The following is a 16613-nucleotide window of genomic DNA, read 5'->3' on the forward strand; positions in this document are numbered from 1 at the left end:
AGCTGGGTTGCAGCTGTATCCACAGAAAACCAACCTCCACTCAGGGTCAGTCATCCCCAGGCAACCACCTCAACTTCCCAGCTGCTCGTCCTCCTGTGTTCTGAATCTCAGGTATGGGTCCATGCCCCAAACCTGGGGTCCACTTTCTCGTCCTCTCTTGGCCCTACGTCTACCACATTATGGAGTCCCCCTTTCCTTGACCTCTCTCTAATCCATCCCCTCCTCTCCATGCCTCCTGACACTGCCTTCATTCAGAGCCTTGTCTATCTCCCCAGGACCCCTCTACCTCCCTGCTGCTTCCATAACAATCTTTCTAAAGCAAAATCATGCCACTTTCCTCCTCAAACTCTTTCAAAGGTTGAGCATCACCTTCAAGATAAAATTCAAATTCAATAACTTGATACACGCAGCCAAGAGTGATATTTGAAATACTTAACAACCTGCACAGTTTTTCCTATCACTGGGCACCAATTAAACAAAACAAACTCCAGCCACAGTGCTGGGGCAGGGTCCTGAAGGCCCCCTGCTGGGTCAGAGGTTAACATTTTAGTTGTCGAATCAATCACAGGGAAGTCGAAGGGTCCCTGCAGGGAGGTGCCAGGATTGCAAGGGGCACCCCAGAGACGTGGGCCAGTAGCTATTTTCCAACCAAGATGGAGGTATTACAGTATTTTAATGGCCAGGACAGCCTTGCTGAGTGTACCTGATGAATATCAGCTCTGCACACAGCCCATTGTGAACCAGCCCCTTGCCAAGTCCCCGCTCTCACCACTGCTCCCACAACGCCCACACTTCAGGGACACAGAATGGGCCTCCTTCACCTGGAGTGCTCTTCTTGGTGTCCTTTCTAGCCCGAGTGTCATCTGGTCCCCGCAGGAGTAACCTCCTTGCTCTTCCGCTGGGATCCTAGAATGCCAGGGGCATAATCACACTGCTGTTTCTTCTCCCCCATTTGCAGGGTCTTTGCCTTGTTTTTCACTGTCTCCACCAACCTTGCAAGAGAACTGAAGCACAGGAAATAATTGACAGCCACTTGTTCAACTGAGCAAAAGTGACCCTTGGGGCTGGGAGGAGCCTGTAGCCCCTGACTCAGGACAAAGCTGTGCAGCCACGGGGACTCATATATATATACCAAACGACCACACACAGCACACAGAATGGTCTCCACAGTGTGTTATTGTGCACTTTTCCCAAAAAGTTTTGAGCAATTGCAAGACACACACACATTGTTATATACTTATATTTATAAATTTTAGTCATGCCTATTAAACTATATGTACATTAAAAAACTAACATTTTGAACAGTAGAAAATACACACATTAATGCATTTTAAAGGATAAAATAATAACATACATAGAAGTTCTAAACTTTCCTTTTCACATCTCAACAGGCCGTCTTGTGTATCCCACTGGAAGCCACTACTCAGGTGCCGTGTGCCCTCCAGGCATTACACATAGGTCCACAGTGACCTCATCCTGGAGGGTCAATCTGCTCAAAATTCTAGTTTTCTACCACAGTCCAGATCGGATGCTAACGGCAGATTATTAGTATACTTGGATCTACCCTAGACATCACATGTTCTAACCTCTATAGAACAACAACAAAAAAAAATAGAAAGGAAAGAAAACCTTTAGAGCATCTTCTGTAGGGGGCAAATAAAGAAGAGCTAGAAGATCTAGGGCAGTGGTATCCAAATGGCAGATTTTCCCCCAGGGGCATTTAGCAATGTCTAGAGACATTTTTGGTTGTCACAAGTAAAAGTGTGCTACTGTCATCTAGTGGGTAGAGGCCAGGGATGCTGCCAAACCTCTTATAATGCACAGGACAGCCTCCCACAACAAAGAATTATCTGGACCCCAAAAATCGAGAAAGTGCCGAGGTTAGACAACCTTGGTTTGGAAGAAGGTCTAGAAGATTTGACTTGATCCTGCCCAAGTTCTGCTGTTTATGGGCAAGTCACTTAACTTCTGCAAACCTATTGCCGCCTCCGTAAAAGGTATGGATTCATTTATTTGTTCATTCATTCATTCACTCAACAGATGTTTCTCAAGAAATGAGGTTACAGCAGTGAACCATATTCAGTCTAACCCTAGAAAACAGTGAAAATTAAATAAGAAAATGAGCATAAAAGGCCCTTTATAATTTTGTAGTGTGCTCAACAGCCCCAAGGCAGCAGCTCTGATGTGACCGCACAGGTATCACATACGTAAGAGTGTTCTCTCTATTCAACAGTACTGACTTTCCAATCATTGACTGTATTTCATCTATTCCAAGATGCACAGAGATTCCTTTTTCTAACATCTCTGAATTAAAATAATTATGCTTTACAGCCATCATCAGCAAGGTGGCGGTCACGCTGTGGTTGTCACTAACTGTACACATGCAAACTTGGTCAGTATTCCTGGTAGACTAAAACTCTTTGGTGGTTCAGTCAAGAAACCATTGAAGGATGGTTCAAGGAAGAAATGTGAGTCCTGATGCTGTCTGAAAGCTTTCCATGGACACCTTATGGTAGGAGCAAGAATGACCTAACGGTAGGAGCAAGAATGCACCAGAATTAGTCTAGATGCTTGCAGATGGTTCAAACTGTTAAAGGACGTCTTTCCCTAGATAGAGCCCCAATCCACCCACCTCCAGTCCTGGTTTTGCCCTTAGGAGACTCACAGGCAGACCTAACTCTGCCCACCTAAGTCAGTGGTTCTCAGTCCAAGCTGAACATTAAAATGAATTAGCGAATTTTAAAAATACTGATACATGGTGGTCAGCCCGGTGCCGTAGCAGTTGAGTTCACACACTCCGCTGCAGTGGCCCGGGGTTCGCAGGTTCAGATCCTGGGTGCAGATATACACACCGCTTGTCAAGCCATGCTGTGGCGGCGTCCCATATAAAGTAGAGGAAGATGGGCACGGATGTTAGCCCAGGGCCAATCTTCCTCAGCAAAAAGAGGAGCATGGGTAACAGATGTTAGCTCAGGACTAATCTTCCTCAAAAAAAAAAAAAAATACTGATACATGGGCTCTACTCCGAATCAATTAAATAAGACTCTCTGGAGGCAGGCCCAAGCATCTGTATTTTTTAAAGCCCCACCCGAGGAATTCTGATTTACTGGTCTGGGGTACAGCCTGGGCACTGGGCTTGTTCCATGGTCTTCAAGTGATTCTGAAAGCCTTCCCTGACCACCCCGAGGAATCACTGCTTTCTCCCCATCTCCTAAAACAGTGCAGAAGAACATGGAACAGGCCCAGTGCCCAGACTGCACCCCAGACCACTAGCTCAGAATTTCCCTGGGTGGGGCGCAGGCATCGATTATTGCTCAAGTTCTCCTGGTGAATCCAATGCCCAGCAAAGGGTGGGAACCTCCACCCTAGCTCCTGCAGCCCTTGACGGCAAACGTCTGCTTCCCTGAAGAGGGTCCATCCACATGGGCTTGAGGCTGCATCTATTGAAAACGCATTGACATGATCTGTGACTTACTTTCTGCCTCTCGGTATTTACATGTGAACTAGCCTTAGAGCTCACCTTTATCTACAGGGCTGGGGGTCTCTTCATCCCATTACAACACCTTCAACATCACAGGCACTTGACGAAGAATGAACAGGTGAAGGAATACACAGAAGGATACATATTTATTTCGTCAGGAACTTGCTGACCACACAGGCGCCACAACTAACGTGCCAGTTTTGGAGACGAGGTGGCAATAAAGAGATTCTGCCTTCGGAAAATCATTACAAAATAACAAGTGACTCATCAGGTGGAGGTCCTGATCCCCGAAGCCAGAGGTAGAAATGAAAATACAAGGGGGAAAATGTTAAACTCCAAGGTAAGGCCACAGCTCACAGCTACACCTTGTTGACTTCTTAATACATTGGGGCGGGGGTGGGCAGTGGCCAAAAATTCAGTCCAGGTCCAAGGGCTTTACTACATAGACATAGCTTTAAAAAGTAACACATAGGCCCTGGGGCAGCTGCCGCTACACAGGATCTAAACAGAGGAAGCTGAGTTCTCCAGAATTTGCTATCGACATAGGTATATCATCTGTCGCCTTCAAGTACTGTTTATGAACTGTTCCCAAGAGCTAATTTTTTTCTGTGTCCTAGACCCCCACCGCTAATTCAATAATCTTCATAGAGCCTTCGTTCTAACACAGTGTGCAAAGAGTTCTGTGCCTTACTTCAACACAGCTGGAGGCACCACCAGATGGTTGCTGTCTCGGCCCCACTGGACGCGCGCCCCAGTGTGTCACTGCGCCCCCGGGTCTGCCGCCCGATCTAGGGCTCGGGAGTCCTCAGCCCACGGTGTGGGCAGGTCCAGCATGGTGGAGGAGTCTTTCCTGGGATCCCCAGTCACCAGCATCCAGTGGTTCTTCGGCTTTTCAACTCTGTGTGAATCCAGATATGTGTGAGCCGCGACCTCAGCTTCCTTTCCAAAATAGGTTCTGGGGTAAGAAAGAAGGAACACAGATTGGAAATGGAATGACAGCTCTCAGGAAGCTGCTCAATTCACCTCAAAAGCAGCTAATTCAGCAGACTGCCTTGTAATGCCATTGGGGAGCTCTAAAATATGGCACGTTTGCCAGGAAGTTTCACCCTGTTGGGGCAAGGATGAGGTGGACAGGATCCCATTATAACAACAGCCTCTTGTGAGGAAGGATTCGTATAACAGAAGGGGCTCTAATAGGATTTTTCACACCATCAAAGCTCTATGTGACAATATTTCATCATTAAAGGACTTGTTTTCTGCGTTGCCACGCTCTATTGAGCTTCTTTGCTCATATTCACAACCCCCACCCCCCAAGTGTAGCATTTTGCTGTACCCTGCAATGCAATACCTTAAGAAAAGATGCCGGTGAGCCGCCAGCCCCCGATTCGTGTGGCAGTGATTGATGAGAATTTTTGCATTTGCCTTTAAAGATAAAGAAAGTGTATTATTTGCATTATGAATTAAGGTCTCCAATTTCTTAAAAGCAAAAATTTGGAAATATACTATACTCATTTAAATTTAGTAAAAACATATATACATATATATACATAGATTAACCTAGAAGCCAAACCATAATGGATTGATTAAATACATTATTGTAGATACACATATGATGGAACATCATACAATCATTCAAAGTCATATTGGAGATGATATTTGACAACATGAGATATGGTCAGTGGTGTTTTTAAGTGGAAAAAAAATTATGTCCTAATGTTTTGTTTGTTAAATAAAAAATAAAAATAAACCAATCAGGGAAATGCAAATCAAAACCACAGTGAGATATCACTCAAACTTGTTAGAATGGCTATCATCAAGAAGACAAGAGACGACAAGTGGTGACAAGGATGTGGAGAAAAGGGAACCCTTGTGCACTGTTGGTGGGAACGTAAACTGGTTCAACCACTATGGAAAACAGTATGGAGGTTCCTCAAAAAATTAAAAATAGAACTACCACCTGATCTAGCAATCCCACTTCTGGGTATGAAAACAGGTTACCAAAGAGATATCTGCACTCCCATGTTCACTGCAGCATTATTCACAATAGCCAAGGTAGGGAAACAACCCAAGTGTCCAACAATGGACGAATGGATAAAGAAGATGTGGTGTAGACACACAATGGAATATTATCCTGCCGTGAGAAAGAAAGAAATCCTGCCACTTGCAACAACATAGGTGGACCTTGAGGACATTATGCTAACTGAGATAAGTCAGACAGAGAAAGCCAAATCTGTATGATATCTCCTATATGTGGAATCTAAAAAATTGAAATCAGAAAAGCAGAGAGTAGAATGGTAGTTACCAGGGGCTGGGGATGGGGGAATGGAAGAAGTGTTGTCTAAGGGTACGTGCTTGCAACTAGCAGAGAAATAAGCCCTGGAGACACAGTATAGTGATTACAGACAGCAAAACTGTATTATAAACATTAAACTTGATGAGAGACTAGATTTTAATTGTTCCCAACACTAGAAGAAACAATAATTATGTGACGTGATGGAGCTGTTAGTTAACGCTACTATGGCAAGCATATTGCAACATAACTTATCCAATCAATATGTCTTACACTTTAAACTTACATAATGTTGTGTGTCAAATAACATTCAATAAAAAAAAGAGAGAAAAAAATAAATTTAAAAAAAACACCATACGCATGGATAAAGACAGAAATGATAAAAACAGTGGCTTTCCCCAGAGAGTGGAACTACTGGTAATTTTCATATTATTTTTTGTGCTTTGCTGAATTTCTGTAAGTGTACATATGTTATGCTTTATAATCAGAAAAAAAAGTACGTATTATTTAAAAATCCTGACTCACGTAAACTAAAAGCTGCATGAGAAAGAAAAAAGCAGCCCCTGACATCCGGGAGCTGGCCTGGCGCTCACAGCTCGACCTCAGTGTGCTCCAGCCGAATGGAATCAATTTCGCAGAATGTCCACATCAGACAAAGCCACTCTGTGACCACAATGGGTCAAGACAAAAGCAAGACCTTTCTGTAATCACGTCTGAAAACAGACAAAACATGAGCATCATCCAAGCCATGAAACACCAAACATCCACCTCTGCTGCCCAACATGAGTGACCACTGCTTCTTCACTAAGGACAGAGTTAGCCGTGCTCCGGCCTGTCCTCTCTATAGATAAGATGTACTGAGATACAGTCATAGAATTATGTCTGCTTTCTGACAGCATCCGACTGAGAGCAAAGCCCCACTTCCTGGGAAACTCCCTAAAATTGTCCAACCAAAGCCCAGGCTCTGTGACATGTCCTTTCCCACATCCTCTGACTGAGATGCCCCCCGGCTCCCCAGGTGTGCGTGCATTCTCCCCCGCTGCAGCAAGCAATAAAGCCCACTCGTTCACCCACAGGAGCTCCTGCTCACTCTGGCTGGAGGGCATCGACAGTGCAGCGTGGCTCAGACAGGCTGAGGCTCCCATTCCGCAGATTCACAACTGTGTCTGAGTGAGGCTCAGAGACCTGCCCCAGGCTAAGGCCTGGTTAGCAACGCAGAAAAGATCTCCGGTGCCTGCTCCTTCAACAACTGTAATAATAAAAACAGTGACAATATAATTGACACCGGTGAGAGCTGTGTGTGGGCCAGGCGCTTGTCTAATAAGCACTATAACTATACTAGTCATTTCATCCTCACAAAACCTCACAAAGTAAACATTATTATCACCCCTATTTCATGGATAAGGAAACTGAGACACCGACAGTCTAACTCATGGCAACGAGAGGCGGTTCCAAGGAGAGCAAAGCCTGGCAAACGCCAGTGGAAGAGAGATTTGTCGAGCTTGTGTCACCATGGACCATGTGTATATTCTCCATGCTGAGAGAAAGAACCTTGTGAACCTGAGTCTGCCTGCAGGGCTCGAGGGAGAAGCACGCTGTGCTGGGAGGATTCAGAGTGGCCATAACCAGGGGCCCCTTCCTGGATGGCCACCTCAGCTGGCCAACGCTTTAAATCCTTCTTGCTGTAATTCCACACTCTTCCAGTGACTTCTATCAACTCCTCACTCTCTGTCTGCTGGATGCCTCATGAGAGAGCAGCAGAGTCTCTGGCCCTCAAACAGCTCTGTGCCCACCAGATCTGCATTCCCACCAGGACTGTGCCTTGGGCTCCAGTCCCGCAGGGCCCAGGGTCCTGAGAAAATGTCCAGCAATGAGGAGAAAGATGCTGCCCTGGGGAGCCACTGCATTCGCCTGCGTGGCTGCGTTGCTGTCTCCTTCACTTCCCCAGGATTTCCCAGTCTCTTTAGAAATGAGGACTTGACAGAGGCCTAGAAGAGAGCAGTGTCATAATCCTTACTGTCTCGGATCAGTGGTTCTCAGCCTGTTCTCAGGGCAGGGCCCACGCCTCAGTATTTTTAAAAAGCTCCGTAGGTGATCCTACTGTGCAGCCAGAGTTGAGAAACACCAGAGCAGGATGCTACCACAGGGCAAAATAGACCCTTCCAAGCCTGAGTCATAAATGAAAAAAAGGGAGAGTGCATAAGGCGTTGGAGCTATGAGGAGCCTCCAGTTTTCCAGACAGGAGTCAAGCGCATCCATTTAGGAGTGTCAGCACACGTGCGTGTCCTCCCCCGGCTGTGCTCACCGGAACCGGGAAGCCTTCGTATTCCAGGCGCAGCTGGGGGTCGGGGAAGGCAGCCTGCCAGGAGCTCAGGTAGGAGACCTCGTCTGTCAGGTACACTTCCTGGAGCCAAGACCTCTTCGACGACTTCAGTAGGGTCCTGTGGTCACTTGATAAATATAACTGAAAATGACAGCAGACAGATGAACTACGTTACACTATTTGAAAAGCCAGGGAAATCGGAAGCAGTCAACTGGCTGGATGGCAAGCGTGTTCAGAAGAAGTTTTCAAAAGCCCTGTTCTTACTGATTGTATGAGAACACGCAGTTCTCCTCTACCTTAGAAATGCCATCTTGGGATGCTGAGACCACCCGCCCCCCCATCACCTCAAACTGCTTTCCCTTTCTTTGAACACCAAACCTAGTCTCCTGCTCTCTGCTCATTCCCGTCCCTGCTCCCCTCCTCCTCTTTTTTAGGGCATAGGACCTGGATCAATATTTGATTTATTACAAATAATGTTGCATGAAACTCTTTGCATGAAGGGAAGTGCTCTTAAAACCAACATCATCACAGCTGATATTCATTTGTGAGCCTCAGGGGTCTACGCCCCTCTGGAATTGACGTCCACACTTAAAATCTATCTAGGCAGCTCTCTGGCTGCCTGTAACTTTGCCAAGAACCACCCCATCCTGCCGAAAAGTCCAAAATGTTAGCTCCTCGTTAACTCTCTCTGCTGACTCATCTTCACCCTGAACCTGGAGGTCATGCCTGCAGATTTTAATAGGTCTTCAATAAGCACCTTTCATATGCAAAGCTGTGCCTTGAAGAGCTATGTGGAAGGCAGAAATGAGTTACTAACCTCAAGAAGTTTTCCAACTAGCAGGAGAGATGACCGAGGATAGAAATGGGAAGCACCTGTAAGGCATGGCTGTCCAGCAGGATGCAAAGAGCCGTAGGAGGGCAGAGGCGGGAACACAGGCTCTCCAAGGGGCTCAGGGAAGACTCTGAGGAGGGGGTGACGGGGTGCCAGGGAGCCAGAGGGGATGAGCATGGACAGGGAGGGTGGGGATATATTACAGATGCCACAGTGAACAGCAACACTTAATTCAGAGGGCAGTGGAAGCCAGCGCTGACTTTTCGATGTAGATGGGAGGAGACCAGACCTGAGCTTTTCAAGGATCAACCTGTCAGCATCCCATCTTGTGTGGTCACAAGTCAGGATAGACTGGAGGGATCAAGCTATGGGGCCTAAACAGTGGTACTGGCATCAGAATGAAAAGACAGGCCAAACTGCCTTATGAAGGGACAGCTGTGGGCCTTGACAATCAGCTGGATGTGGGTGGCAGAGAGAAACGGGTCAAAGATTCACTACGGCTTTGGCCCTGGCTGATGGAAAGAATGATGGCGCCATTCAGAGCAACAAGAAAACCAGGACTTCAAATGGCAGAGAATATCCATCTCAAACCACAAACTCCATTTTGTTAATGTAAAGAAAAATAACAATAAAATCAGGAACAAATCGAGAAAGCTACTATCACCAGATTTTTTATAAACGCCCCAGAAGTGCTTGCTAATTCAAAGACAAGGAATAGAAAGGAGAGGTATAAGAATCTAAGAAAAGATAAAATTGTCATCATTTGAAGATGAAATGACAATACCCAGAAGTCATAGAGAATCAACTGAAAAACTATTAAAATGAATAAGAGTAAGTGATTTCATCAAAGGTGAATATAAAAACCAATGGCTTTCTGATAGTCTTGCTGCAGCATCAAAAGGATCTCCCCTCAACAGCATCCAAAATAAGACACACTAGAAATGACCTCACGAGGTTGGTGTCAGAGGACGTGAAGACAACCGCAAAACTTTCTGAGAGATATAAAAAATAAATAGAGAGACATCTCAGAAGAATAAATATTGTAAAGCTACAAAATATGTAAATTTACTTAATTTTACAATGCTGATCAAAATACCAAGTGATTTCTTCCCACAAGGGCAGAGGGACTTGGAAAAAAATAATTATTATATTTAGCTAAAAGATTAATTCCTAATATAATTCAGACAAAGAAGTGTAATGAGAGAGAACTAGCCCTACAAGCTGTCAAGTTGTAGTTAGAATAAGTATACTATAAAGCCATAGACCTAGAATAGAAATAGACAACTCTGGTTCAAAGGATCAAAACAGGGAGCTCAGAAAGAGCATGGAGTATGTATAATAATTTACTGCATGTTAATGGAGGCAGCATGTGTCCGTGAAGAGAGGAATAATTATTCAAGAAATAAAAAAGAGGGCCGGCCCCGTGGCTTAGCGGTTACATGCGCGAGCTCTGCTGCTGGAGGCCCGGGTTCGGATCCCGGGCGCGCAACGACGCACAGCTTCTCCGGCCATGCTGAGGCCGCGTCCCACATACAGCAACTGGAAGGATGTGCAACTATGACATACAATTATCTACTGGGGCTTTGGGGGAAAAAAAAGGAGGAGGATTGGCAATAGATGTTAGCTCAGAGCCCATCTTCCTCAGCAAAAAGAGGAAGATTAGCACGGATGTTAGCTCAGGGCTGATCTTCCTCACAAAAAAAAAAAAAAAGAAATAAAAAAGATACCACTGACTAGTCATTGGGGAGAAATTTAGATGCTCACAGAAAATCCTTTATTAAAATAAATCCCAAGTGAACTAAAGAATAAGCTTACACAGGAGTAGACATCTAGAAGTTAACACAAGTTTCTCTTTTTATCACGTCTTTGGAGCAGACTTTAAAGGGTCTGAGCAACGGAAGGAATTACAAAGAAAAACACTGATAGATTTTACTCAAAAATAGATTAGAACAACTACAGTTTACAAGCCAAATAACAAATGGAAGGACGTATTAGCCACAAACATGAAAATTGTATAATCTGTGAAAGAGCAGATCTAGAAACCCGAATCAATAAACAGGCGGAGAACAGATGATTTACAGGAGAGAGAAGGAGAGAAGAGATGGGAAGAGAGAGAGGAAGGGAGAAAAAAGGAGAGAGAGAGACACAAAAAAAAAAGAAAAGGAAAAAAATGATATCTAAATGTCATAGCACTTGTAATGTTCCCTGTATTTTAAGTCTATTCTCTCTCCCTTTATAAAAGAAAATAAGCCAAAATGTTAGTCATGCTAATCTCTGGACAAGATGATGAGGATTTACTCTCCTCTTTCAGCAACTTGGTCTTTCCTCTAATTTCTACATTTAAAATCAGGCTGCAGCTTCCCATCTATGGTATGTCACAGTTTAATTGCCAGCATTGATTTTTCTTAGTGGCACAAAAAAACAATAATAATTTCCCTTCATACAATAATGGAATCTTTGATTCAGTGAAAAATGTTATATCGTTACCAGCTCTGCCACTTAGTAGATGAGTGATTTGGAGCAAAATCACTTAACCTTGTTATGCCTCAGTTTCCCCATCAGTAAAATAGTCCCTACCTCACAGACTTGTTTGGAAGAATATGAGAAGCACGTAAGCATGTAGAAAGGTATAATAATTCCGATTTTATAGATGAGAAAGACTCAAAAGGGTTTAATAACTTACCCAAAATCCCACCCATAGGTATGCCTCTCAGCTGGAACTCAATCCCATATTTATCTGTTCTACTATGCCTCCTAATCCCCAAGGAGAGGTAAAGATCGAAGACTTATGCTCCCTGATTTATGCAAACTTAAGCATCTCCTATTGTCCTTCTCCCATATTAAACAGAAGTTTGACAATAAAAAGTCAAAAAAAAGTTGTCAGATGATATATCTTGCTAGCATTGGTGACATTAAACAGCTATCATTATTATTATATAATCCATTCATTTGGTATAAATTTTTGCTTTTTGCCAGCTGCATTGCAAAAAGGTTTTTTTTTCCCTTGCTCTTTAACTTTTAAGGGTTATTTTTGTAATTTGCAAAGTTAGAGGGAAAGAATTGGCCCACAACTGCCTGTGAAAAGCTGCACGCTGAAACCACAGGGAAGCCAGAGATGGAGCACATGACTGTTGAGTTCTCTGTCCACTGCAACAGGCAGCCAGTAGCCCACATGGAAACCAAAAGGGCTGGTCCAAAGTAGACATCGTTGCATGGTGACTCACCATTTTGTCTTCAAATCCTCCTGTTATCCCGAGGCAAAAGTTCTGCCCGTATCTAAGAACTTGACCGACGGCGTCTCTGTCTGCACTGTAGGTGGAGTATAAATATAACATAAATTGGCTGTATTAGAATCATTCTACAGCTCTACTTTTTGTACATGCAATTTCATTTATAATTTTCTTGATAATGTATATAGTCATGTACCATAACTGAATTAAGTGACTAAACAAAAGGTCTTTTCTTTTGGCCTTCAAATCCAGCCAGCACCCCATTCCCTGCCTTCCAGCATCGCCAGGACACAGAGCAGCATCCCCACTTTGTCAGCCTAGAGCAGGCTGAGCATATCGTGCCATCCTACACTAAGGAACTGGGTCAAGAACCCTGACATCCTTAGAGAGAACCAGGGTAACATGTTTGTAGACATTTAATACAATCTTCCTTCTTAAGCCTCCAGGAAACAGAAGTTGTGATCAATTTTTAGTTGTCTTAATGTAAATTATATGTATTCAAAAGAAATCTAAACTAAAGACTTGAAGGATTGGCTACATTCCTGTAATATAAACATTGCCATCATAATTTAGTAACAAAGTGAAAGCAACATTTCAAATAGTAATTACATATCTGTTCTCTAAGGATTAAATGCTCATTTTCACAATCTCCTCAAGTACATTTTTAGTGGACAATTAATTTTAAAATAACAAATCCCCATGGAATGCCACCTTCCATTAAACTATATATTTCTGATATAAAAATAACATAACAACATTAAAAACAATAAAAGCACTCAAATGAGCTCAAAGCATTCTGAGATGCTATTAGGAAAACCCACCTCGCTTCTAGGCGGAATATGAATTTAATTCCCTGGATCTAATACCTTTGAATTAAGCATTTTGAATTGAACACAAATTATCGATTATCCTGACATTTAAGATAAAGGGATGGTAAAGGTCCCTTGACAACAACCCTCAAGATAAGAAAACAAGATGAGAATCCCAGAGAATGTTCGTGTAACCTTGGCCTCCCATCAGCACTGCTCCAATCCCGGGGTCCTTCAGCTACAAGTGTAAATAGATCACTATGATGAAAGTTAAAGCACTTTACCTCAAAATGATGAAAGTGTTTCTGCCGACCGGGACCATGGCTGGAGCTGCGCTCAGGCCACAGGGCACCTCTAACTCGTCACTCAGATGGGCTTTAACTTCATCCGGAGTCACACACAGGCTCAGGTCCCCGCCCAGAAACAGAGCAGTTTCTGTCTCCGGATGGTCGGGATTCACAAGCATCACTTTGTCGCCGTAGTGAATGCATCCATCTTCAGATATGGAGAGCTGCATCTACAGTTTAAATAGGAGCTTTTCAAATAAACCATGCAATTCCTTAGCAGCCAGTGCCAAGGCCACTGCTGATCCATCTTCTTTTCTTCTCAGACTAGGATTCATTTCAATAGGGGATCCACTCGGATTCCCTCAAACCCTTAGTTTTCTTCCCTTTCCTGCCACTAATCCCCTCCCACTTTGCCAAAGCAAAGCCCTCAATAATCCAAAATGAAGTAAAATGAAGCTGATGAAAAATCACATGCGTTGACTCCATTAATTCATTCATTCAACATTTATTGAAAATTTCTTGAGCACCAACAAAGGGGCATTTTACTTACGCGTTTATTAACCTATTCAGTTCTTGATTTGGAAAATGCAGGTAAACGTAATTAACAGCAAACTGCTCATAGGTTTCTAAAATCTTAGGGAATTTTAAACATTGTCGTTTTCAGACCCAAAGAGAAAAACTGGTATTTTCCAAATGATAACTCATTTATGGAATTTTCGCTCGTTTAACACATGCTCACACTTAATTTGATAGAATTCTGAAAACAAGGTTCCAATTTAAAATTACCTGTCTCAAAAGATTCTCTTTTAGTCTTCTGTTTCTCTGTATGAGAAGCTGTCCCTTATCCCTCTTCTCCAAGAAGTCTTTCATGAGCTCCTAGTTAAAGAGAAAATGAATAAAACTCAAAGAGTCAACAACAGTCCTGAATAATACAGATACTGGTAGCTTTTAGGTCAGAAGCACATCAAGTTGAAAAGGCAAAGTCTGAGAACCTAAAAAGAAATGTGAGCGTAATAGGAATGGTGGAAAATTTGTTAGCATTATTTTAATATTTTTATTTCATTGTAGAATGTTTAGAAAAAATGAGAAAGGCACAAAAAGGAGACATGACCTGTAATTACAGAGACAATCATGAGTAACATTTGGAGGCAATGTGTCCCCTCCTGAGGTCTCCCCTGGTCGGATGATGATTGACACTGAAAGATCCCCCCACACACACAACTAGTTCCATACACGGATGACCCAGTGCCTTGTCAAGACCAGCACAGGAGAAGTCAAAGCAGTGAGTATAGGTCAGTAAAAGGGATGCTGCGGGGACACTCGGGAGGGTGTGTGTGTGGGTATGGCGTTGGGGGGTGGGGCGGGAGACGGGACAGGACGGCACAGAGCTTCTTTTTAGAGCCTGCCTCCTCACCTGAACCGCAGCCTCTGAGCCTGGAAGAAGCCACGGAACGGAGGGAACTGAGTGGGGCCCTAGACTAAGGGAGAGGCACGGGGGGGCTCCAGAGTCAAGGCACCCGAGTTTGGGAGGCCAAGGGACCCAGGGCAAGAGGAGAAGGGCGTGAGGTCTGTGTTTGCGGGACCCCAGGTGAGAGTCCTTGGGCGTTCGGAGAGGGGCGGGATTTTAGGGGTATTCGGTGCGCGCCAGGTGAGAAAGGAGGCTTGGGATGCTCAAAGTGGGGGCCGACCTTAGGGCGGGCTTGGGGTCCCTGAGCAGTACCTCCTCCAGGTAGACGTCCTCGTTCCAGTTGCCCATCCGGACTCGCGGGCCATACAAGTTCTGCGCCATCGTCCCTGGCTCTCCAGCGAGCAAACCTGGCTGGGACGCCGCCTGCCTTAGCGTGCCCCGTCGCCATGACGACCTGGCCCCGTGCGATTGGCCAAGGTCCGGGACCCTGCTGGTCAATAAGTGACACGAGTGGCGCGAGGCTCGCACGGGCCCCACCCCGGGCGCCGTCGCTCCGCAGTCCGCCCCGCTTCCGTCGCTTAGATTTTCTGAGTTTAATTGCGACGGGGCGAAAGGAAAACTTCCAGCCTACAGACCTCATCGTTCTAAATGCTCTCTAGAGAGAAATTTAAAACTTTTTTTTCTTTTAGAATCTAAACGAAAATCACTGTTAAAATAAAGCATCCCTTGCTTGTTGAGGCAGCAAAGAGGAGCTTTTAAATGCAAGCAGAGCGGCCTGTTTTTATACTCAGCAGCAATTTCGCCCTAATCATAAAGCAATACATGCTTAATGTAAAAATTTGGAAACCGAAATGACATGGAAGGAAGGAGGAAGGGAGAATTAGTCAAAATTTCACCGGCCCAAAAGTAAGAAACATATATTATAAACAGAGTATTATTTTATGAGCAGGAGGGATAAACAGTTACCGTAGGACTGCCTGGAGCTTGATGCTGATTGAATGTGCTCAGTAACTCACCTTTATTTAGTGTCTACTAAGACAAGACAGAAATGAAAGACACAGGAGCCTTTTCTCCCTTCAGCAACTCCATCTAAAAGAGAAGATAATTCACGACAACAAATTACTTCGGGAAGAATAAGATAAGTGCAATTAGAGCTGTGCCAATGAAGGACCATAGGAATTTAAAGCAAGATTCGTTTCTGCCTTGGGGGAGTATGAGAATGAGAATCAGGAGACCTCTGGGTGACCGAGGGAGGGGACTCTGGAGCTGAACTGGGAAGGATCTGAGCTGGCAGACTGCAGCACGGGATACAGATAGGAACGTGCTCGCACACGGCTGAATCCTACAGCACCACATTCTAGGACACTTCAAAGGATAAAAGGGACAGACAAGGCGGGTCAGATATTATACCACTAACTGCATTTGATAAACTAAGAAACAGAGACTCAGAGATGCTAGCCGCTCATCCAAGTGCAAACCGCTACCAGTTGCTCAAAGCAGGGACTCAACCCAGATTTTCTGACTCCAAAGTCCATGTTTTTTCTCTAATCATTTCCATGTTCCCTGTAAAACAGGACTATGATGAGGCAACTTTCCTTTCCATATGACTTAATAAGGTTCTAATGGTTCGGTTATTTGGTAAATCCTTACACCAGTAGAGCTTTGCTCTCACCTGCTTCCTCTGTGCTGTTACTGTCAAGTATATTCCATTCCTGTATCTTAGAGGCCCGGCAATACAATTACTGTATATACTTATTGTTTTATAAAATTGCTTTTTAAATCACTTTTTTATGATTACATACATAACTATCTCTACTGGTGCTCTTGGCTTTTCCGTATGGATGCAGATCACAGCCTGATATTACTTGCTTTCAACCTGAGGAACCTCCTTTAGTATTTCTTGTAAAGCAGGTCTGCCGGCAACACATTCTCTCAGTTTTTACTTACCTGCTG

General features: G+C 44.2%; 1 protein-coding gene across 1 annotated transcript; it reads right to left on the minus strand.

Annotated features, from left to right (window-relative positions):
• Positions 1–3477: 3477 nt before the first annotated feature.
• Positions 3478–15109, minus strand: CFAP161 (cilia and flagella associated protein 161). Its single transcript, XM_004432027.3, has 7 exons — positions 14973–15109; positions 14039–14128; positions 13250–13482; positions 12151–12235; positions 8077–8235; positions 4830–4903; positions 3478–4436 (listed from the first exon to the last, which is right to left on the minus strand). The coding sequence occupies exons 1-7, from the start codon at positions 15039–15041 to the stop codon at positions 4241–4243; spliced, it is 906 nt and encodes a 301-aa protein (XP_004432084.1). The 5' UTR covers positions 15042–15109; the 3' UTR covers positions 3478–4240.
• Positions 15110–16613: the final 1504 nt, after the last annotated feature.

This window comes from Ceratotherium simum, chromosome 3 (genome assembly GCF_057802395.1).
Source record: "Ceratotherium simum simum isolate JZ-2026a chromosome 3, ASM5780239v1, whole genome shotgun sequence".
In the NCBI taxonomy this organism is placed as follows: Eukaryota; Metazoa; Chordata; class Mammalia; order Perissodactyla; family Rhinocerotidae; genus Ceratotherium; species Ceratotherium simum.